The sequence below is a fragment of the Dryobates pubescens genome, chromosome 22 (assembly GCF_014839835.1).
Source record: "Dryobates pubescens isolate bDryPub1 chromosome 22, bDryPub1.pri, whole genome shotgun sequence".
Taxonomy (NCBI): Eukaryota; Metazoa; Chordata; class Aves; order Piciformes; family Picidae; genus Dryobates; species Dryobates pubescens.
In genome coordinates, this window is record NC_071633.1 from 12,981,720 (window position 1) to 13,003,319 (window position 21,600).

At 39.8% G+C, this 21,600-nt stretch overlaps 1 protein-coding gene and 1 long non-coding RNA gene across 2 annotated transcripts; one reads left to right on the forward strand and one right to left on the reverse strand.

Annotated features, from left to right (window-relative positions):
* Positions 1–1,053: 1,053 nt before the first annotated feature.
* LOC128898350 (uncharacterized) lies at positions 1,054–3,761 on the reverse strand. Its single transcript, XR_008462816.1, has 3 exons — positions 3,518–3,761; positions 1,691–1,739; positions 1,054–1,088 (listed from the first exon to the last, which is right to left on the reverse strand). It is a non-coding gene; the product is annotated as an uncharacterized LOC128898350 (long non-coding RNA).
* A 179-nt stretch (positions 3,762–3,940) lies between these two features.
* Positions 3,941–20,645, forward strand: NUCB2 (nucleobindin 2). The gene is made up of 13 exons (XM_054171848.1): positions 3,941–4,204; positions 8,354–8,500; positions 9,129–9,236; positions 10,483–10,609; positions 11,573–11,676; positions 12,276–12,461; positions 13,086–13,176; positions 14,585–14,643; positions 16,094–16,186; positions 17,194–17,283; positions 17,816–17,986; positions 18,228–18,309; positions 19,281–20,645. Exons 2-13 carry the CDS (start codon positions 8,354–8,356, stop codon positions 19,391–19,393), a joined length of 1,371 nt encoding a protein of 456 aa, XP_054027823.1. The 5' UTR covers positions 3,941–4,204; the 3' UTR covers positions 19,394–20,645.
* The last annotated feature ends 955 nt before the right edge of the window (positions 20,646–21,600 follow it).

Sequence of the window (21,600 nt, forward strand, 5' to 3'; positions counted from 1 at the left end):
TCCACTCTTCCCCTCTGCCATGCTATGTTCAGAATTTTGAACAGCATTACTCAAATTCAGATCTGTGTAACTGCTTGTGTGGCAATATGCAAATCCTTAGCCATTTTCAAACCTCGCAGCTTCCTGCATGGTGAAACTGCAGTAATGTTTTAAGAATCCAGAAAGCATCTTCTAATATAAACCAGCAAGCCAACAGCTTTAGAAGCTGTGTGGCTAAAGCCATAGGAGATCTGAGCTAGACAGACCAAAGAAATCCCAAGGTACAAACCCAAAGGAATTAAGTGAAAGAAAGAAAATGGCAAGAGTCTCAGTAAGTGTAATATCATCTTGTAACACAGAAGAAAATAATGCTTTATAAAGAGAAATCTAGAAAACAATTCTAAAGTAAAGCAGGAAAGTGTATAAAACCAAAACCTTGCAATTGCATTGAAGTAAGTGTATTTTAGTTCAGTGGTAGATACCAAGATGAATTTTCTTGCATTCACACATGCCAGGGCTTTTTATGTAGTGACCAGCATTAGCAGAGCAATTGCTCCCTTTTGTCTTGTTGGTTTACAGGGTGCTTGCATAAAGTGCCAAAGGACATTTTTACCACTGTACTTTCTAGATCAGCCACTGAAGAGCTTGATGTTGTACCTGACTAGGGAAAACAACATGGGATGTCTGTTATGGGATTTGTTTAATTTATAAATGATATGGCAAATGGACAGTAATAAAAATATTACTAACTTTTTATTAATATGAAAAAATTGCCAAAACATATCAAATAGGTTCAATGTATGGTAACCAGGAGGAAATAACAGGAAGAAAGAATCCCTGGGAGCAAAATGGTGCTTGACCACGGGGTGGGAGGGAGGAAACCTTGACAAGAACCGTTAAGCCAAAGAGGCAATGAATGAATTGCTGCTGGTTCCAGGGAGTGCTGCTGCTGTGTATTACCTGTTGCGGCCTCTGGGGTCTTCTCAAGCGGTGCTGACACAACTGGTTGCAGGCAAGAAATGCCATGCAGTCTCGGGGCTGGTCTGGCTTCAGCAGGACGGCGGGCTGCACGAAGCTATCGCGAAGGGCTCTTGGCTTTCCTGGGTAAACTGAGGCACAGCAAAATTCTAGTTGCAAGGGGAAGCAAGGCTTGCCTCCAGCGCCAAGATTTGTGGCTTCTCTAGGTTGCAGTGTGTAGGTTTGTAGCTTTTATCCCAGGATCTAGACCAGGCAACTCGAGGAGAGACAACTCGAGGCAGATTCAAGTAAGGCATGTCCAAGGCAAAGCAGGTTCAAGCAAGCCAAGGCAAAGGCAACTAGAAACCGACCTGTATATATATATCTTGCCTGAGATTCAATTAGGCCAATAGGGCAACTGAAGCCAGCACATAGGTACGTGATGAAAAGGGGTTCTGCCAGGCTGTGGCCATGAAAGGCAGAAACATAGGTCTGGTCATCAAGCAGTGGCCAGTACATGCGCTCTTACCACAGAAGCAGACTTGTTTACCAGACACACATGGTCTTGTCCCTTTTCCCACGTTACCCCAACTTTCTGCAGGAAGAAGAGGGAGAGGGGGACTATGTCTAGACACATCAGGGCCAGTCTGGATTTTGTGCTGAGCTTGTTAGGCCCTACCATGACAATGTCCCATATTAGTATCAGCATCAAGGGCACAGCTCCACAAAGCTTTTAATCTCTTGACATGAATACCTGTTTAAAGAATTTCCATCTCTCTCCTATGTTCCACTTCTTCACTTTGCTAATAGAGGCAGGGGGAAAAAAAACCACAAAATATGTATTTTAAATAAATACCCAGCAGTAAATTGATCTATCCTGCAGCCTTGCACACATCTGTTCAAATACAGATGACAGAACACTATGGCAGAGCAGCATGATGCAGGCTATAATCTTAAAGAAAAGTGAGATATCATGTTCCCAGAAAGCCAACTGAGTGAGTTCTGGCCAAACACCACCCAAAGCGCTCCAGGTTTTCTTTCCTGCCTCATCACATAGCCAGCTCCTGATGATTCACAGCCGAGGACACTAGGTCACTGCCAAACAGGGAGAGCATGATGATCCTGCCTACAGCAAGTCATACTTGTGGAGTCTGACATGTCAAAAGATCTCCTTCTGCAGTGCTGTGGTTTACTCTGACAAAATGCAGTGCTACAAGCATACAGGTTCTTTTTGCACATCTGTGGCACATCTTCAACTGAACTTTTAATTATCACTGTACATTTAACTGTTCCCTACAGAACAGTTGTTTAGCTTTTTGCCATAAGTTGGTTGTGATTACAGACACATACATATGAAATGACACTTCATCAATTCTAGTGCTTCTGGGTCTCAAAAATAATAGTAAAGAATGCTAACTGACCACAATACTCTCTTTCTAGAGAGAAAAAATACTGTAGAAAAGTGATTTTTAAATGTTGAATGATAATTCCTTGAGATAGAGGGAATGCTCCGAGCAGAATCAGCCCAATTACTTTAATAGCTTTCTATTACAACATACCATTGTAGACTGTTTACACTTCCACTTTTCTTCCACATACATAACCCAAAAACTAGTTTCAACCACTACCTTGGACTCCAAGTCTCATTATAATTAAGTATTCCAAAACCCATGAGAGTTTTGAGTACCTTGCCAAGATTGTAAATCCCTCAATAATACTCATTTCCTCTCATTTGTGCAAACTGTTGCATGTTTCTTGAACAAAGCTTAATTAACTTGTAGATAGTTGTCTTGCAAATCAGAATAACAGAAATAAAATCTATGGCAATAGAACTTTTCCAAAATTTTGCACGTGTCAATACCTTTGTTTGAATACAGACTTACTCTATTGAAACACATGACAGGTTAAAACTAGAATCTGTGCTTACTGCAGAAAGAGTTAATTTTTAAAAGGAACAATAGAGTAATTGCTATTGCAGCTAGTATTTACCTAGTCACTAAATATAACTCTTCTAAGTAGTGCCTGGACACTTTCAGTGCCCAGAAGATACCAGTCCAAAAAAACCTGGTGGAAATGGAAATAGACAAGTCAAACCTCAAGCTTACATGAAGTGCAACAAACGTGCAGGTTGAAAATAGATTTCTGAATTGTCTAATCATCATGGAGGTCAAGATTCCCCCGGGGTTTTCTCCACTATATCTGAGAGAAAGGGAAAACCCAGTCTGAATGCAATAAGGCTCAAATGGGTCAAAATAATTAGCAGAAAGAGCCGACATGGAAAGGGCTGCTTGAAAATACGTTTTCATTTATCAATTCGCGACCAGACACACTAGTAACAATTTACGCCAAGAAAAGACTTGCAAGAAACGCCTTTTGGTGTAAGGTGTGAATTTCCACAAGAGACACCGATGGAGGTGACACTTCCCACAGGGGAGGGAAACGGGCTGGCAAGAAACAGCTGCTGTCACTGGGAGCAGCACAAACTTCTGACACAGCGGCAGCTCGAGCCGCAGACCAAGCTCCTTTCCCCCTGTAGCCCAGCAAAGAAACAGCGCAGCGCGGTGGAGTCAGGAACACTTACAGGCGGGAAGCGAAGTGAGAGTGCTCAGAGGACGGCTCTGTGACCCCATACCGGGCCCGACGCACCTCACAACAGACCAGGACTTCCCTATAGCCCACCCACCGCTAACAAAGACGTGCTTTATGAAACGACCCAGGGCCAGCGGCCACGCAGGGTTGAGGAAGGGCTAGAGCAGAGGTGATGGCAGGCCCCGGGACTCAGACCACCCCCACCACAATCAGGATCCCCCTGCAGCTGCCCGGGCCGCAGCACAGGTACGCCGCCCCTTGCCCTGTGACGCCATCGGCGCGCAGCCGAGCCCTCCCCCGCGACAGCCGCCACGTACCCGCTCGGCGCAGGCGGCCCGGCCTCTCGCGTCACCTCTCCTCGGCGTCTGGCGCTGCCCAATCGGAGTCCTCCGCGAGGCCCGCGCTGGGGTCAGGCCCGGCCAATCTCTACGCTTCGAGAGGCGGGATTTGTTCCTACGGCAACGGGAGCCGGGACCGCCGGGGTGCTGTAGGGCTGTCGCTCTGCATCGTACCGCACTGTACCACACCGTGCTGTCCTGTGCCGAGGTGTGCCTGACCAGACTGAGCCGTGCAGATCCCCAGGAGGACGTCTGGGGGACGCCCTTTTCAGCCCCCCGCGCAGGGGACATCTCACCCGTAGAAAGCAGCGGCTCCTTTCCCGCCGCAAGAGCACCGAAAGGTACCGTAGCCCATCCCAGGCCGCCTCCGGGGCCGCCGTTCCTGGCGCCGGTGGCGGATGGGGTTGATGGGAGGCGGCCCGCGGGAGCAGAGCGGGACAGAGGCCTGGCGGTGGGGCAGCTCCTGTCAGGGAGAGCTGTTGGGGGCCGCGGCGGAGTGCGGTGGGTGAGGTGATTAACCACCCGCCCTCTGTCAGGTTTGAAACCACGAAATAACGGTCGTAGGTAGTAATAACGAGGGAAATGGTACTGTGGTGGTGCCAGGAGGCGGGCGGCCCGGAGGCGCTGTGGCTGTGGGGGAGCGGTGGCGGGAGATAGGAGCGATTGAAGTTTTGCCGGTGGTGCCCCGCCGCTCGTCAAGAAGGAAGGAGGCTCCGCGGGGCTCGCGCTCTCCTTCCCTGGGGCCTGTGTTTGCCGTGCTGTCCGGGGCATCCACAGCGGGCCAGGAAGTAACGCGTTAGCAGCCTCTCCGGCCGACGCGTAAGCGGTTGGCTTTGAAGCACTGGGAGAGATTCATGCGTACCTGGCAGCGGCGGCAAAATCTTGACTAGCTAGTAATTTCACAACCGCACAGAGAGAGTACAGCTTTTCACTGGGCTGGTTCCACAGAGAAGGTACAGCTTTTTACTAGGCTGGTTTCAGTAGAGAGGGTGCAGCTTTTCATTGGGCTAGTTTCACTAGAGAGGGTGCTGGGCTGCTGTCACTAGAAAGGATAGAGCTGTTCAGCGTTGTGGTTGATGTAGTACTACTGGAGTAGGCAAGTAAAACAGTGTTAGGCTAACCACCATACTCGGAAAACATTCCAGAAGAGGAAAAGATTGAGGCATGGTTATAGAGAGGTAGCTTTTTTCCTGAAATCAACATGGCTATGGTTTTCCAAAGAGCTTGTTTACTTTTGCTGTCACTTTCCTTGGTGGAGCTGGAGCAGGACAGGCAGTTAACCTGTAGGAGAAAAGTCTCTGTTGAGTTGTAAGTAATCGCCTTGGAGAAGTAACATTCAGCGTTTTCAAAATTAGACCATCACGGTAACAAAAGCGAATCACTAGTACAACATGGTGTCAAGTTCAAGGTAGACGTTTGCTTTCGGTTTTTGTCATCGTGTTTGTGGTAGGTGTTTTTTCTCGCTGTGAAGAAAAGTTGTCCAGTTCACTCTGTATTGGTGCATTCTCAAGTGAATGCCCCTCTCAGCTAAGCAGAACAGCACAGAAAGATTTCTACTCTAAACACTAGCTAGGAGACGAAGACCCTTCTCTACAGTTTGAAACATGGTTGTGTTGTAATCTTCATGGGCCCCTGCTTAAGATTCAGAAAAGGTTTACAGGAGAAGCCTGCATTTCTGTGAGCATTTACAATCAGCTTACAGCTCTTACTGTCATCTGCTACCCAACGATCTTGCATAGTTACAGTACAACACCTACGGTAAAATGCAAATTATTAACATGCTTACACATAGTACCTCCTAGCTGTGATCATGTATTTTACTTGCTACTGTAATCTTTTGAACCATTGCAGTGGTTTATTTTAGAATAAGGTAATTTTATATAAAAGAGTAATAAGGTAAGTTTATCCCTGAACAAATTGTGCTGTAGTAGAACAACATGAATCTCATTCACTAACCAGGACAAATAAGGTAAACATAAGAAAGGGGAAAAGAAATTAATAAAGCTTATGGATGCAAGGGCGTCTTATGTAGGCATCTGATACACAGCTTGAGATAGCATTATTTGGTGTCTGAAATTGTATTCAGAAAATGCCATCGATCAAATAAAAACTAAGCAACAACAACAGAAATTATTTTTTAATAAGAAGTTTCCATAGCTTGGCTGTGTAGTACTGGTAGTGCTGTTTTCAGTTTGTATAACCCAACTTAAAGGTTTTCTATCAAAAGCTGTCCTGAAGTTATATGTGTAAGTGAAACGGTAGCCGTGAAAGGGGAGAGCAGTAGTTCTCTGGGATAATAAAAAAATATGTAGAATAGCATTATATTGACTCAAATGTCAGAGGTGTGAAAATATTGACCTGTACTTCTAGTGATATCCTGACTAAACAAATGTGCTTTACAAAAGAAAGATAAAATCCTTTACTGTTAAGGCAACACTGATACTGTCTTTTAACCTAATTTGAATTCCTGTGCAACAAAGGTGTTTATCTAGTAAGGTTTTGTGCTTTCATCCATTTAATTGCTCAGTAAGCAGAAGAGATGTCTCTGGAGTTTCTGTTGAATACATAGTGGGACACAAGCCTTCTGGATAGGGATGTGCTTGTGTGTAGCTAAAAACCTAGCCGGGTACTTAAGCCATTTCAATTACATGAGGCATGCTGTGTTTTCTGAGACTTTGGCAAAAAGCTATTCTATCAACCATTGCTGCTGCTGTGGGTGGAACATTAATTGAAAGAGGAGAGAGGGAAAAACAATGATTACGTATTAACTGCTAAAAGGATTAATTCCCATTTGGGAAGAAAAGTATGCAGGTGTTTCTGTATTTTGAAAGGTAAGTTGCAGATTATAGCTATTCCCTTTTACACATTTTTCTGCTTGTGTCTTCAATGAGAAATCTGTATCTACAGGACAGGGGACCTAGTGACAGCTCTGCCACAGCCAGAGGTTTATCTTATCTTTAGCTGAAATAGGATTTTGCGCTTGCTTGTCAGAATTATTACCATGTTTTAGCCATGCTAATCCTGGTTTTACTCATGGACTAACATTGTGAAGAAGATACATTAACTATAGATTTATTTACTTTAATTAAGATATGACAGAATGTCTGTGCAGCAAGTCCTCCTGAAGTAACAGGGAGGAACTAAAATGGACATTTTAAACATGCAGTATATCATTTACAGTGTTGCATGCTCTTGCTTCATAATCATCCACTGAGCTTCTACAGGTGCAGACACTACAATCACTGTACAATTTTGCCTACCTCAGTTTTAGAAAATTTGTTGCTGTGTGGTATTGCTTTAAAAATATTTGTTCTTTGCTAGGAAGGTGATACTGAAGGCCAGAACTATGCTGTTCTTGGGGTAATAGGAGTTAATGAAAATTAAAACTTTCAGCTTGATATAAACATCTGGCAGTTGTGTAAAGTCGGTGTGCTAATGCCATGTTTAGCTGCTTATGTTAGTGTTGCTAGAACAAACTTTAGAAACTGCATTTTGTAGTTACCTTTCACAGCCCACAGCTCTTTAATTGAAATGTCCAATCCTGTTCCATTGAAGTTGATAGAAATTTGTGATTAACTTTAGTGGGATCAAGATCAAGGTTGCTGGCAGACAGCCTGCTTTTTTTCTAATTGTGTTTTTCTGTTCATGCAAGTACATTGGTGGCTCTATTTTCTGCTGACTATCCCATTCTTTTAGCTCTCATGCTGCTGTTGTTGCCTTTTTTTTTTTTTTTTTAAATACTTCATACTCAGGAGAGGTTTCCAGTTTTAGTTTTTCCCTGTAAAGCTTAGGGTATTGACTTCATTTATATAGTACAGTATTTGTCAGTTCTAGAGCACTGTTATGATTAGTTCTCATTATGTATCACAAGTAGAAATGTTTGTTTAGTCCTCTAAGAAAGATGAGATTAAATTTTTCATACAAGCAGATTAGAGTTGTGCTAACTTTTCTTTCAGGTAGACTACACATCTTTGACTAAAATCACTTAATTTTCAGATGACAGTTGTAACATTACCTGCATCTATCTTCTGTCTTTAAGCAATTAACCAGTCAGCTGAGCAGATTCATGTCAATTTTTGTATTTAATGTGTGTAGCATTAGGAAGAATAGTTATAAATAATAGGATCAATCAGCATACCCATGGCAGGGCACAAGGATGTATTATATACACTGTGCATTAAGTACCACTGATGACAGCAATCAGATTGGCATTGATCGTCTTCTGCAGCATTGTGATTATCTGTTGACTTGATGGCTCCTAGCCCTTACAGGAGAAATCACAACCCTTGATCAGACACACAGATTGACCCTACATGGCCTGGGAAGGGGTGGGCATCCAGGAACAACTTTTTCAAAGAGTTTTAATGTTCCTTGAGAGCAGTAGAACATGCAGAAAGTGGGTTATTACAGGTACCTATGTAAAAGATTTAAATCAGTGCAGTTCAATACGCTCATTTATATTAATTTTTGTGACTTTGTTCTCATTTCAGATGAAGTGGCTGTCTGTCCTGCTCCAACAATGTATTTTTCTGGTGACATGTGTGCTAGTGGCCTTGAAAGCTGTACCTATAGACATAGATAAGACAAAAGTCAAAGGAGGAGAAGGCCATGTAGAAGGAGAGAAGGTGGAAAATCCAGTAAGTATAATGAAATTTACCTAAAGAAGGGTTTTGTTTGTTTTAATTGTTAGTTATCTGGCTATAGCAAATTCCCTTCCTGAAATTTGATGATTTTTACTGGAGTTACTTGCTGGATAGAAACTAGTATTATTATTGCTATACAGTCTGCCATCTGCTATGGTGAGGTTCCATTTAAATTTGTTTTTTCATCTTCCCACCCCCCCCCCCGCCATGAGCTGCTAAAGGCAAGGTAGCACGTGGAAGGAATTCTCCAGCTTGCAATATGAGGAGCTACTTATTGTTCCACAGAGACTCCTCTAGTGATTGAATGGTGGCTTAGGAAATTCCACTCAGTGATTGCAGTTCAGTGTTTCAAATAGTAATGAACTGCACTGTTTTAGACCCCCCTATATTAACATGGTAGATGCTTGTGTATGACATGTAGTCATAAACACTTTTCTCCTCTTTGCCAGTTGGTGAGACAAATGAATCATAAGTTGTTACAGGGCAATGACACAAATCAAAAAAGAAAGATATCGGGAGTATAATGCCTGTGTTACTAATATTTGAGTTTCTGTTTAGTCATTGTATTTAAAATGAAAGGTTTGGTAATATTTTTTTTTCTCAATTTCACCTCTTTTTGAAGGATACAGGACTTTATTATGATGAATATCTCAGACAAGTAATAGACGTCTTGGAAACAGATAAGCACTTCAGGGAGAAGCTCCAGACTGCGGACATAGAAGAAATAAAGGTGGGTATTAAAAAAAAGTAAAGTTTTATTAAATCCATAATCATGGGCCATGCATGTTGTATTCTTTCCTATTTTTCTTTTTTTCCTACTTCTCAGTTTTTTCAAGCTTAGATTTCCTCTAATTTTTATTAAGTATGTAAGTCTTACTAGATCTATGTCTGTAGTCAAACAACAGCAGAGCAGAACTTCTGTTCATTAAAGAACATCCCATAGTATAACCTTCCCCCTGACAGTGTGTACTTGAATGTCTAGTTTCTGCTTGCTGCCTGTCTCAGACTCCATACAGGTAGGTGACCCTTCATGTACATCAAATCCTCTGCAACTGTAGTCCTTGCTTACTGTTGCCTGCTGAGTAATTTGGAAGAATGTTTTGAATAAAGAAGTATAGCTGCCTTCTGAGATTAAGATAGTGTGTCACAAATAGATACTATGACATGGAAGAGAATTACAAGACACTCAGAATTTGAAATCTGGTGAAACTGATGAGTTTAGGATGAAGAAGACCTCTGGCTTTCTCTGCTGCTATCATTTATTTGTGCCAACCCACATAGCACACCCTCACCACCTATCTTGTGTTTTCTACTTTAGTTCCTGGCTCTAGGTGGTGGCTGTTCTGCATTCCCCTTTATGAGCTAGAAATTCAGCAAGGGACAGGTAGGAAACAGTCTATAGTGGCAGACTTAAAGAGAAGATCCTGGTTTTTGCATTTCCTTTAACCCTGCCACTGGCAGCTTTTGTCCAGTTTTCTTTCTGTTCTCTCTCTGTTGTAACCCTTAAAGGTTGCTATCCATTTCCAGATCTTGATTAATACTCTTGCAATACACATTGGTGGCTGTTGCTCTTCTCGTACCTCCTCTCAAGTCTTACAGCTGTAATTAAGTGGATGAAGAAAACAGCACCTGGTGTGCCTCTCATTTTTTTTAGCTAATTAGAAAATATTTGATCAAGAAATTTGTCACTTTCTAAACATTATGAGGTATTGCTTCTTCAAGGTCATGCTTTTGGTCATTTGGAGGAGCGAGATACGCAGAAACTCATTCCAGAAAGCTTTTAGGATTCCTCCCTGTTTCTGTAACCACAGGCTTGAAAAAGTAGTGGGATTCTTTTAGTGTGGGCTACTGTGGACTGCCACTAGTCTGCTGCCTTGCAGATAATCTCTAATGGGGATCCTAAAGGCTACATGCTTCTAGTTTTCCTGCATACTTCTCTTTTCATACTAGTTTTCATACTTGTCTTTTTTTGACAGAGTGGAAAACTAAGCAGAGAGCTTGATTTAGTAAGCCACCATGTGAGAACACGACTGGATGAGCTGAAAAGACAAGAGGTGGCAAGATTAAGAATGTTAATTAAAGCTAAAATGGATTCTGTTCAAGGTAAGATTATAAAGTTTAACTAGGTGAGTTAACAGATGGGATTGTGCTGGAGAGGTGCCCAAAGTTGATCCATTTTGCTTTGTTGCTAACATGCCAGAAGTGGGGAGAAGACAAAAGCCATCTGTATTTTGTAAAAAACCAAACTTGATTCTGGCATTAAATTTTTCAGACTCCAGAGTTTGCTGAGGGCATCAGATGACCTTTCTGTCCTTTTTGTTCTAATGGAAGTTCTAATTCCTGGGTAGCTAGATGGTGCAGACCAGCACTCCACAGGAGTCAGTGCATTGCCTCACACAGCTGCCAGACTCTGTTCTCATCTTCCTCGGGCACCGTTCTATCTGCCAAGAGCCTGGTCTTGTGCTCCTAATGTGGCAACTGGTCCAGTGACATCATGGGGACACAGTGAGCTAACTGACAGCAGCTAATGATACCTGGTTGTGTACATAGTAATTCTGTGCATTTTGAAATTTTTTAGTAGTTTAATGGGCTGATGACTTCTAGCTCTCTCTGCTGCCATAAGAGATCAGATCTGTCACAGTGTAAGCATGAGATCTTACATTTGGGAAAAAACAAGAACAGAGTATTCCAGTTCAGAATATTCAGATGACTGCTAAAATGCAAAAACACTGGAAGTGGGAAAACATTGTGTGAAGTTTATAATCAGCCCTGCCAGTGAGTACTTGACAGCACACAGCCAGGTTATGCATAAAATACAGCTGCATCAGTTCACCTAGGTAATGTCTTGGAACATGTACAAGAGAGCATTGTGTAGTAACAGGAGAGAGAACTGTTTGATTTCCTTTTTATTCTGTTGGTTTTTTTCCCCCTGTAACACCACTTAATCTAAGTCTTCTATCTGATCTATAAAAAGAGGACACAACCTCCTCCCACTCCCATTTTCTTCCTGTTTTCACTAGATCCAAACTTATTTCAATGTTTTACATTTGTAACTTTTTCTTTCAGACACTGGCATAGACCATCAGGCTCTCCTTAAACAGTTTGAGCACCTGAACCATCAGAATCCTGACACTTTTGAACCTAAAGATTTAGACATGTTGATCAAAGCAGTGAGTGCTAATTACAAACTACTATGGGGTGTGTGGGTTTTTGGTATTTATTATGCTTTTTTTACTTTGGTGAATCCAAATACTTTGATACATACCACATTATTAAATGGCAAGTACTTACCAGAAATTCTCCCCTCACGCATTTACCAAGTAATTGGAGTTTTAAGCTCCTGCAAACTAATTCCCATTATTAATAAAAGCACTTTTTTCATTAAACTGTAGGATAAGCTGCAAATGTTCTTATTCTGAACTAACCAAGGAGTTAATAGTACTATTTAAAGCTGCACTTAATTAGTATGGGACTTACTTAACTAGAGTTATTAACTGATGAGAAAGGACACCTTGATGCCTTCTTACAGTACAAAGTTGCAAAAACTGTCTATCAGCTGAACCACCTTTGCAAATTAACTTCTTTGAAAGTAAGGAAGTGAGGAGAGATGTTTGTGCATCACTGTCACATGAAAAAAAACTCCCAACTAGTCCATCTCATGTAAAAGCACAGCAACATGTCCAGCCTTACCCACAGACCTGAACAGTACCCTGCTTTTTATGTCAGACATATTAACATAATTATATGGTACATATGTCTGTATTTTTAGGCTACAAATGACCTGGAAAACTATGATAAGACCCGCCATGAAGAATTTAAGAAATACGAGATGATGAAAGAACATGAGAGGAGGGAGTATTTAAAAACACTGGATGAAGAAAAGAGGCAGCGAGAAGAATCCAAATTTGAGGAGATGAAGAAAAAACATGGAGATCACCCTAAAGTTCACCATCCTGTAAGGCCACAGTTTGTTCTTGTGTGATTGGGTGGAAACTTTACTTTCCAGGGAGAAATAACTAATAAAGAGGGCATCTTGTTTTCTTCTCACTGGCATGGGAGCAGTATGCGGGAACAATGCTCAAAGCACTACAAAACCCACTGTATGTTCTTAATATTTTTTGTGTGCAAATAAGCTATTTGCTGGCAGAATTATTATTATTTACAGACAGGCTAAAACTTATGAGAGAGAAGCCAGAATGGTATTCAGAACTGTGGGAATGCCCTCATGGTATACCCGGTCTGCAAGGAACCACATCACAGTACCATTTGCTCTAGAAAGGAAAACTAATTTAACTTCCATCAGCTGTTTTTTTTTACACATCAGTCTATGTGGCCATGAGTGATTCTTAGATGTGTTCCTTCCTACAGTATATGCATTTCCTTGACATTCCCTCATTCCCTGTGCCTGTCTAATCAGAGTACTAGATCTATCCAAAAAGGAATTAAAGAAAATTCTATTGATTCTATTTGCTACATGAATAATCAGAAAATAAAGCCTTTCAGAGAATCTGTAAAGTTAATGCAGGAAAATTACACTTAGTTGTCTATTGAATAGTTTTTCTTTGTAACCAATCTATAGGGAAGCAAAGATCAACTGAAAGAAGTGTGGGAAGAAGCAGACGGACTAGATCCTAATGAATTTGATCCCAAAACGTTTTTCAAATTACATGGTAAGAGGTTTAGTTTAATTTAATGTACAAGTGAAGTGACTTTGTTACCTTCTGCTGAGGGCAAGTTTGTCTTAATGCTAAGATGAAATCTTATCTGTCAAGCAATCTGAAGAATATAGAGGTGAAAATAATTTGTTATTGTTTGTAATCTTTCTTCAAAGTTTGAAATGGAGGTTAAAAGTTGAATACTGAGTTTTGTTTTGTCATAGAGCAAATAACTAGTAGTGATTCCTCAGGGGCGAATGTGTACTTAGAGGGCTGTCCATATCTATAATTTTGCTTATGTGCTACATACTAGGATTAAATTCTTGGAGGTGTTTGTGGGGAAAACTTGCTTTCTCATCATCTCTGCAGATAAAAGTTCCAGGCACTCCTTATCTTTGGAATAGTCACAGAAGTGCCAAATTTCTTCAACAGCTGCAAGATTGTCTTAATAAAACAAACCCCAAAATCCACCCCTAAATCATGCTTCTTTGTTTCTGAGCAGTATGAAACTAGAAACAATAAAACAATAGCAGAGATGAGGATGCATCTCAATGGGTATTTTGCTTTAAATGTGATTATATCAGTGTTTAACCTTGTATTCTGACAGTGTTAAATGCTTCATGGTAAAGTACCCTTAAGCAGATGCTGCCTGGCACTGGGCTGTGAAAAGTTGGACAGTACATAGAATCCAACTAATCCCAAAGTGTTCTAGCTCAGTCTGAACTTGTATTTTAGTTTATAACACACATACATATGTATCAGGGCTATTAAACCTTATACCTTCTCTGTAGAAAAAGACCTTGAAAGATTAATTTTCTGAAAAATTGGGGTAATTTTTGGTGCAAATCTTACCAAATCAGATATAGTTGAAATAACCATTTGCCTCAGAGCTTAGCATATTAAAAACAATTAAATTATTGCATAACAACACTCATTTGAAGTAGACACTGTCTTTCAGTTTCAGAGATAGCATATTTTTCAGTGATCTCTTCTGAAGCACTGCATATTTATATAGATTTTAACAAAATTGTGTAGGTTTTTTCAGAGTCATACTGTTGATTAGCAAAGTTTTTCTACAGACCAATGCACTCCTGAATCTGTTTACAAATTTAGTTAAATTGGGACAATTTGTTCTCAGCAATATTTTTTGGCAGTTGCACTGTGTGCAGTCCTGTTGTGACCTATTTTGGTTTGCTAATCTAAGAAGTAGGGAGATTGCTCCAGACTTGTCCAACCAACAATGACTATACAGTTCAGCCAATACCTGATAAAAACTTTTAAAATCCCCGTAACCTATATGAGTAGCATCTTGTTAAATGATCCACACAAGGTATGGTATGTATGCTGATAACTCATGGAGAACTATTACATATATTACTTTGTATACATACTGAATGTGTATTTTCAATACTTCCTTTTGTAGATGTCAACAATGATGGTTTTCTGGATGAGCAAGAATTAGAAGCCTTATTTACTAAAGAGGTAAAAAAAAAAGTTCAGAAACTTAACTTACTTTGATAAATGGTTACAGGGATGTCTGTATTTTTTGAAAACATATTTACAGGCTTTGACTACAAAGTAGAGTATTCATGCCAAATTTTGTGCATCTTTAATGTTTCTACAGAAGTATAAAAACCTATCAGCAGGGAAGATAAAACCATTGAAGCACAGGGCTTCTGAAACACCAGAGATCTAGTGCTCTTGTATTTCGCTTCCACAGGCTTGAGATTTTTGTAATTAACCCACAGAATAGCTATACCTGTATAAACTGCAGTGCAGAGAGCTATACTTCTACATCCTGTCAGAGGTTCTGAGCTGGGTGGCTGTGCTCATTCAGTGCTTATCAACAAGTCCTAAGACTTGCTAATAGAAAAAGGGTCACGCTCATCTGAATTGGCTCAAAGCCTGCTGTTGTGGAAGTCACACATTGTTTTATCTAGCTCCTTTGGAGCACATGCCCATCTGATAAAGCAGACAAGTGCTTAGTTTCTCTAAGGTTTTATTTGTTGTCTGAAAACTCAAACATTAGCACTTTTTTGCCTCCCAGAGGGGTAGTGATAGCAACATACTGAAATTCTAGTGATGGGAATTGCGAAATCAAAGAGTAAATGGCAGGCGTTGGTCTGCATTTCCCCCGGAGGTTCTGCTTTAGTATAGCAGGAAAAAAAACCCTAAATTTCCCATTGAAAGGTCTAGCACTATGGCTGTCAATATTTAGTCTTACTTTTTTTTTTTTTTTTAATTTTTGAGATTTAATGAGTCAGGGAAGAAATGTATTGTACAGTGTATCTAGAAGCTTATGCATTCAAACAACTAAGTTTTTGAGAAATTAAATTTGCAAATATGGATTTCTAACAATACTTTGCTATAATCCTCTCTAATACAATGAAGATATGTGGCAGTCTTTTTGATAAACACACCCCACTAGTTTGCAGTTTTGTAGTTTACAAACAAATAGTCTGGGGCCTCGAAATTACCTGTGATTAAGAAAGCTAAGTGGAAGTAAATAAACATGAACTCACCAGAAAGACCTTGTGCAAGAAGAGAAGCGGACCATTAAATTAAGCACTAAATTTGTGTTGTGATACCCTGAATGCTTACAGGGTCAGCTGCGTGCTCTGATTAAAAAAACCCTCTATTGTTCCAAAAACCACATGGAAATTCTGCCTGCTTTGAGTAAATTGTAGGTTCAGACTGTCCATTTTACTGTAATACCCACAGCACACCACATGAATTGACTGAAAATTTCATTCTTGGCAATGAAAGGCTCACTTGTGCAATGCTAGAACAGAATTACACATGCTCTCAGTCTGCTGGAAAAATGGTGAACTCATGTTTGCAGCAACATCTTGTGCTACTGTTTCAAACATGCTCTGTCCTTTGGATGATCAGACCTTTCTCCAAACTAACATTTGCCAATTTTGAATTTCAGCTAGAAAAAGTTTATGATCCCAAAAATGAAGAGGATGACATGGTTGAAATGGAAGAGGAAAGACTGAGAATGAGAGAACACGTAATGAATGAGGTGGGGACTGATGTTCAGTAGAGCTGCTGATTTCCTTCTATGTTCAAGAAATACAGTCTCCTAAGCAAGGAGGTTGTCCAAGTACAGCAGAAAGGGACAACCTGTCACACTGAATGTTTGTGCAAGGATTCACAATGAAGTTACAGTTCTCAAGCCCTCTGCTTGTATTCTGAAGTACGTTTGCTGTCTAGTTCTTATTTCACAAGTTCCAGAGAAAGATTTGTGTAGCAGCCTCCATCTTTTGTAGATACTGAGATTCAGTAGAAATTCTCTGTGAATTTTGTGTCAAACAGGGAAGACTCTGAATGTGCTTTTGCACTTAGGAAATGGGCAAGATTTAGGTGTGTGAAGAGCAATGTCTTCTTTTGTGAAGCTCACCATTGTCCCTTCAAAAGAGGGCTCAGAGCTCAAGGAATGACCTATAACAGTGAATACCTGTACTAGTTCTCACATGTTTTCAGCTCAGAAAACAGAGAAAAGGGAAGAGGATGTTTTAAACTACTGTTTTTCACTCATATTCCAGTATTCCTTAAGTTTGAGGAACAGAGCAGGCCTGGTCATCTATTAGTCATAAAGAGAAGCATTTCCTCCCTTCCCCTTAAGGGACTCCCAACACAATTCTTTTGGGGTTTTTTTCTGTTTTAAAGCCTTCTTATTCAACAGGCTAACCTCCAGTGACTCACAGTTAAAAAATTATTACCAGAAATCTACGAAACTTTCTTCTCCAAAAAATAATCCATTCCACTATTAGTGTTGGGGCCCTGACCACAATAAATGTTTCCTGTAAAGCCAATGCATTTTTAAGTAAAATGTGAGAATTCGCTTTCTGTTTCTGTGAAGCTATGTAAGCTTGTGAGAGAAGTTTTTAGAAGATGCTGCAGGCCCTCCCTTGTAAATGGAACAGTTTTAAAATAAAATTGTTATCTTTCAAGGTATTTGCATGATGAAATGATATATTAGGTTCAAAACCTGTCCTTTATGTTTAATTTTTTTTTTTCTTCAAATAGGTTGACATCAACAAGGACCGACTAGTGACATTAGAAGAGTTCCTGCGAGCTACAGAGAAGAAAGAGTTTTTGGAGCCAGATAGCTGGGAGGTAATGAAAATACGTTCCAAGTGCAACACACAGTACTGTTGCCATCACTCTAACCAGGAAACCAAATGGCATGCCTCTGACCTTTGCTTTTTTCCAGTTCTCTTTTGGTATGTGCATGGTTAAGTACACAGCTAAGTGAACCATATGAACCATAAAGTACATCTGGAATCTTCATGGTCCACACGCAGCCAGAGGAGATCTTGCGCCACCCTGTGGATTCCAGGAGAGCTTTTGCCACATGTTTTTCAAGTGGATAATAGACATGTTTTAATAGATCACTTTAAAGGGAAGTTAAGAGGAAATTTTTCACCTACCTTTGAATCTGCAGTAGAATTTTGCTGAGGAATGGCTATTTTGATGTTTCTTACAGTGATGATATTATCTTTTTGCAGTCTCATGTCTGAGTATCTTGATGAGAATTCGGAAGGCTGTTTAGTGAACTGTACAATTCAGCTAATAATAATTTCAATAGGAATAAAAATATATATTCATTCCTGTCTAAGTACTCATGTTTATATGTATTTTCTTGCAGACACTAGATCAACAGCAACTCTTCACTGAGGATGAGCTGAAGGAATTTGAAAATCATATTTCTCAGCAGGAAGATGAACTTAGAAAGAAGGCAGAAGATCTTCAGAAGCAGAAGGAAGAGCTACAGAGACAGCATGACCAGCTTCAGGCTCAGAAACAAGAGCTTCAGCAGGTACAATTATGTGAACAGAGTATTCTTTACCTTGATTTCTTATGAGTCCCAGATGAAATCTAAGCTAATGGCACCACAGCAAAATATAATCTAGTATTTAGGATAACAAAGACTGCAGACATCTCAACTCAGTAGTATAGCCATTGACAAAGACTTTACATAACGGCTGCAAAATACAAGCGTTATGTCACATCAGAGAACACTGACAGATCTAAGTTTCTCAACTGTCATTTTTCACCAGGTTGTAAAACAGATGGAACAGAAGAAACTACAGCAAGGAAATCCTCCTGCAGGACCAGGTGGAGAACTGAAATTCCAACCCCGTACGTGACTTTTTGTGTAGATACACAAACCTGGAAATAAGATCCCTAATGTAAAAGTCATTAAAACTATATTTTCTGTTAAAACTGTTCATACAATGAGTTCAGTAATCCAAAGAGGGAATTGCAAAACACTTTTAAAGTATTCCTGAAGTCTTAGTCCTTTTAAGTCTGAATTGGTTTTGTTTGTGATTTTTTGGGTTTTGTTTTGTTTGGGTTTTAGATGTTCTAACTCATCAAATGGGCAGCAAAAAAGGACTGCACTTATCAGTCCAGGGAGTTTGACTAATGATATATCTTTTGATACTGGCAGTATCAAAGACATATTTTATGTGAAAACTTTCTGAAAAATCATGTAATTGGATATCATAAGAATTCGTTACATTAGCCAGAACTAGTCACTGCTCATGCACTGAGTTAAGAAAACCCAAGCAGACAATACTCCTAATCTGTAGGCCACTGGACCTACTAAGGGCAGTTAGAGGGGGGGGGGGGGGGAAGGCAGCTGCAAATTCTGACATCTTCAGCAAACTAGGAAATTTCATATTATTCAAAGGCAGGCAAAGAAGAAACATTGTATGTATTGTTGACACAGTGAGAAGTAAAATATAGGAGCAAGTTATTAATGGTTTTTTTCAGGCTCCCCATATTAGGATTAAAGATTTCATAAATATGTAATATAGTTCAGAAAGAACAATCTCCAAAGAATCAGTGTTCTACTTAGAAGTATTTCACTGAAAATGGAAATGATTAGTAAGCTAAGAGGAAACACTGAATAATATGATAATGCAGTCTATTGGGTAATCTGATTTCATTGTTAGTCACCTACAGAATTCTTGATTCCACTTACTAAAAAAGTAAAAAATTGAAGGTTTTGTTTGATTGTCCCTCCACTAGAAATGGCTGTAAAGACTTTAGACATTTGGGACCAATTTAATTGAGAAGATGGAAATGGTTTTATTTTTGTTTTACAGCTGGGGAACACAAAGTTGAAGATGCACCAAAACATCCTGTGGGAGGTGATCAGCCTTTACCACCAGGACATGTCCAAGAACCGGTTGCTGGAACTGATCAAGTTCACCCTTAACCACTTGTGCCTCAACTTTATAGCATCTTTACTATTTGGGGGAGGGCGGTGGGAGGGGAAGGATAGGGAGGTGACAGGAAATCAGTGAAATACAAACTCTCCAATTTCTTCCCTAGATCATAAAATCATTGGGAATGTTAGAGGTGAAGTATCAATCAGATTTGAATTATAAATGAAACTAATTTTCTCTCCAGTGCATCAGTAAGATATACAACAAGGCAATCATTTAGAGGCTATAATGGAGAGAATTAAGGAAACTGTTAAGAAAGATTTTTTTTATAGCCAGAGGACTGAGCTGTTGAACTCTTCTCTTACAAAAAAGGGAGATGTCTGCCATTCTGTGTTTAGGCATGAATTGGAATCTTCTCAGAGAGGAAGCAGGGAACTGGCCTGAATGTTGTTAAGTCTAGTTTTATGTAGAAACTCTTTGCAGAAATATCAAGAAGCAAAATACAGGGAAATAAAAAAGCATAGATAAAGGCCTACCATTTCCAGCACTACCAAACCCTTTCTTCTTTGAGACCAAATATAAATCAAGCATCTAATCCTTAATCACAGAAAATTTGCACTTTCTAAAACCTAAACACAGCAAAGAGTTACGTGGAACAGTGAATATTTTTCATGTTTACAGAAACCTAAGAATTTCACTGTAGGCCTTCAACAGGAATACTGTACTTCTGGTGTATTGGTCTGAACCGTCCTTGTTGAGACTAGTTCTGTGCAGCAGTTGAATACTCAACTGGGTCTTGGGACAGTACTTTTGTCCCCCTTTCTTTCATCATGTACCAGCTGATCTCAAAATTTTGCATGTTATTAAATAAGCTTTTTATGTTGATGGAAATGTTGTGCAAAACAGAACAAGACTCAGTCTTTTTCTGTACTGATTATCCTACCTCCTATGATAATACCAGATTTTTCAAAATGCACCATGTACTTCAGAAAGCTCTTCTCAGACATGAATCTTTGACTTAAGAGTCTCACTATTAACTCTTAGTCTTTCAGCAGTTGGTGTAAGTTTATGAAGTGTCCTAAAGAAGGGTGCTACTTGATTGTATTGTCTTGGTATTGAACCAGGATGGGTCCCTAATATTGTAAGCCAAGATTACATAAGAATGATTTTCCTGTGGGTTTTACTATAACATTGAAAAATATGTGATTGTTCTTGCTTGTCATTCATTTCAGACTGAAAGTATCCTAAAATATGAACTCTGACTTCTGTTTGATTAGGTTTTTATGTTTGGTTTGGGGTGTTGGGGTTTTTTTGGTGGTGGTGGTTGGGTTGTTTTTTGTTTTGTTTTTTAAATTTTCTGATTGTTTTATGCTGGCTTTGAAGTGATGCACATACACATTGGCAAGCATTCTTTGCATTTCCTTCCTGTTCTGCTGACAGTGTCATTAAAGGAGATCATTGGGCTTTTGAGCAAAGAAACGTGGTCAAGCTTCTGTTATAGAAAGGTGTTCTTTTCAGAGTAAGTCATGTATTTTAAGCAAACTCCAAAAAGGAGACAATAATGTTTAGTATTGACATTTGTGAATGTCTCACTCTGAAGACTTTGATGGATAGAAGCTAGGCATAGTCCTTCCATATTTAAGGCTTCTTTCATTTGGCTTGAGCATATTCTTGTCCTCCGCACAGTATACTAGAACTCAGTGTCAGAACAGATTAGGTTTCCTTAGCCATCTGATCTTGTTAGTTGTTGTGTCACATGTCCTTCATTTATACCATTCAAACTATTGACTTTTAACCTTTTTCGTTGTTGTTGTTCTTCAAGCTAAACTGATTAACAATTTGACTTAGTTTCCAAACTTTCTCTCCACTGTTTGTCATTTCCGTGCAGTTCTAACACCAGGTTGATTATGTCTTTGTCAATAGACTAAAATACCTTTCAACAACTTCATCTGTTTGCTAAGAGGCCCGGACATAGTTACAGCTAACATCCAATCTAAAGGTTTCACAATGCACAGCATGGGCTTTGGAGTTGTAGCCTGATAATGAGTAACAAAGAAAGAAGGGAATTATCCAAATGTGGAAGAGTTGGGAAATTTTGTTGTGTTCTCCCCATCCTACATGAAAGTTTACAGAGGACAAGTGATACAGCCACAGATATTTGTGGAGAATCAAGAACTGAAATCTTTGGTGTAAATGTATTTCTGCAATACAAATAATTACTTCAGGCTAAATTTGCCTCCTAACAAATGTCATTAAA

Excerpts from the sequence above, each read along its gene's own strand:
- NUCB2 (XM_054171848.1), top strand. The coding sequence starts at position 8,354 with ATGAAGTGGCTGTCTGTCCTGCTCCAACAATGTATTTTTCTGGTGACA. Across the intron at positions 11,677-12,275 it reads TAGACATGTTGATCAAAGCA|GCTACAAATGACCTGGAAAA; the intron begins GTGAGTGCTAAT and ends CTGTATTTTTAG. Across the intron at positions 12,462-13,085 it reads ACCCTAAAGTTCACCATCCT|GGAAGCAAAGATCAACTGAA; the intron begins GTAAGGCCACAG and ends ACCAATCTATAG.